Genomic DNA, 1,681 nt, shown 5'->3' with positions numbered 1-1,681 from the left:
AGACGCGCGCGTCTGCGCCGTGCGGCTCGAGGCGGCCGGCACGCTCGCGCTCCGCGTCGTCACGCCCGCGGCGAGCATCAGGACGTTCTTCCCGGCCCTCGAGGCGCCGGAGGCGTTCCGCGCGCCCGACCGCGGCGCCGTCGTCTGCGTCCACGTCAAGTCGCGGCAGCTCGCCGCGGGCCTCGGCGGCTACCACGTCGACCACGAGTCCATCGTTTGCATCCCCCACGAGCGCCACGCGCTCCTCTTCTACGTCACCCTCCACGACGGTCTCGGCCACCTCAGCTTCTACGTGCCCGTCGTCGACGACGACGACGCCGAGGACGACGCGCCCGCCCCGCCGCCGCGATCTGAAGTCGCCGCCTAGAGTCCTCTGTCCGGCGACTTCGCGTGGCTGAACCAACGCAAAGCTACTCGTGTGCAGAGCAAAAGGCCGAACTAAAGGGACACTGCGACGAGTCGAGGTAGGCCCATTCCGAATAGGCGGTGTCTTCGGACGACGCTTGCAAACGCGCAGACGGACTCCGCGTCAGTGGCGGAAGCGAGCTGTGAAGTTCACTTTTGGACGGCCTGAGAAATCATTAGGCAAATGTTTGCAAGCGACAGCGATGCCGTCGAGCATGCACGACACGGCCGGCTGGCCGATCTCGGCCTGGCATCGTCGGCGCCCTCCTCGGTCCAGGTAGCTAGGCGGCCCGGCGGGGTCGCGCGCGCGGGGATCCCGGTTCTGTGTGGCTCGCAGGGGCTCCGCGAGCGTCGGTAACCTCCGGCGGTCGTCGCCTGGGTCGTCGTCGATGGCGGTCGCCGGGCTGCTATGTCGGTGGTATGCGCCTGCTATGCTGGTCTTATGCGGCCGGGCCGCCTGGTGGCTGCTATGCTGGTGGTATGCGCCTGCTATGCGCCTGCTATGCGCCTGTTATGCGCCTGCCATGCTGGTCTTATGCGCCTGCTATGCGCCTCGCAACATCACGATGATGGGCAGTAAGAAATGACTATAACTTAGCTTAATCCTAGTAGTACCAGCGAAGTTCCGAACGTTACTAGCAGCCAATAGCATTGGCATGACAACATGCGGGTCCAGCGACCAAAACATCCCCACCCCAACCAAACCTATAGCTAATCCCTTACTTCCCTCAGGCTTCTTCCTCCGCTGCGTGCATGATGTCGAGCGGTGGTTCACACTGCGGGCCCTCGGATGCCACAAGACTTTCGAGAGAGGAGCAAGAGGCATGCACAAAATACGATAACTAATGTCATGATGATCTGAGATGAGTGCTCTGAGAATGGGGTTAGGTAGTGGTAGTGGTAGTGGGGGTAGTACCCCTGGAGCCGCTGGAGACCACTCGATTCCACCGGAAATATGCTTGTTTTGGCTCTATCGGCCAGTTTGGATCTCGAACTCGAGCAAACTAGTGGTTTTGACGCTCAATCATAAATTTCGACCTAGTGGAGGTCGTGGCCGAGCAGCCCTCCAGCTGCCGATTGGCCAGAACGGGTGGTTCACAGGCTTCGTTGACCCTATGTTGCAGCTGTTTTGACCACTCATTTTGAGCAGGTCGCGACTCAGGGGTAGTTAGTTAGTACTACATGCTGTCTGAGGGTAGTCTACCGCCTACCTCTTGGAGAGGAGATTAAAGACCCCCGCCGCCGCCAGGCTGTGGTGCTGTGTGAGGAGGGAGGG

General features: G+C 61.2%; 1 protein-coding gene across 1 annotated transcript in view; it reads left to right on the top strand.

The window, feature by feature from the left end:
• The window catches only part of AURANDRAFT_68420 (expressed protein), a gene marked incomplete at both ends in the record, with an annotated part of 1,145 nt that extends 778 nt beyond the window's left edge, over positions 1-367 (top strand). Inside the window, one exon of the mRNA XM_009044105.1 lies at positions 82-367. Within this exon, the coding sequence (XP_009042353.1) occupies positions 82-367 (286 nt within the window). The remainder of the gene's footprint in view (positions 1-81) is intronic.
• Positions 368-1,681: the final 1,314 nt, after the last annotated feature.

This window comes from Aureococcus anophagefferens, assembly GCF_000186865.1.
Source record: "Aureococcus anophagefferens unplaced genomic scaffold AURANscaffold_134, whole genome shotgun sequence".
Taxonomy (NCBI): domain Eukaryota; class Pelagophyceae; order Pelagomonadales; family Pelagomonadaceae; genus Aureococcus; species Aureococcus anophagefferens.
This window is presented reverse-complemented; position numbering and strand designations above follow the sequence as displayed.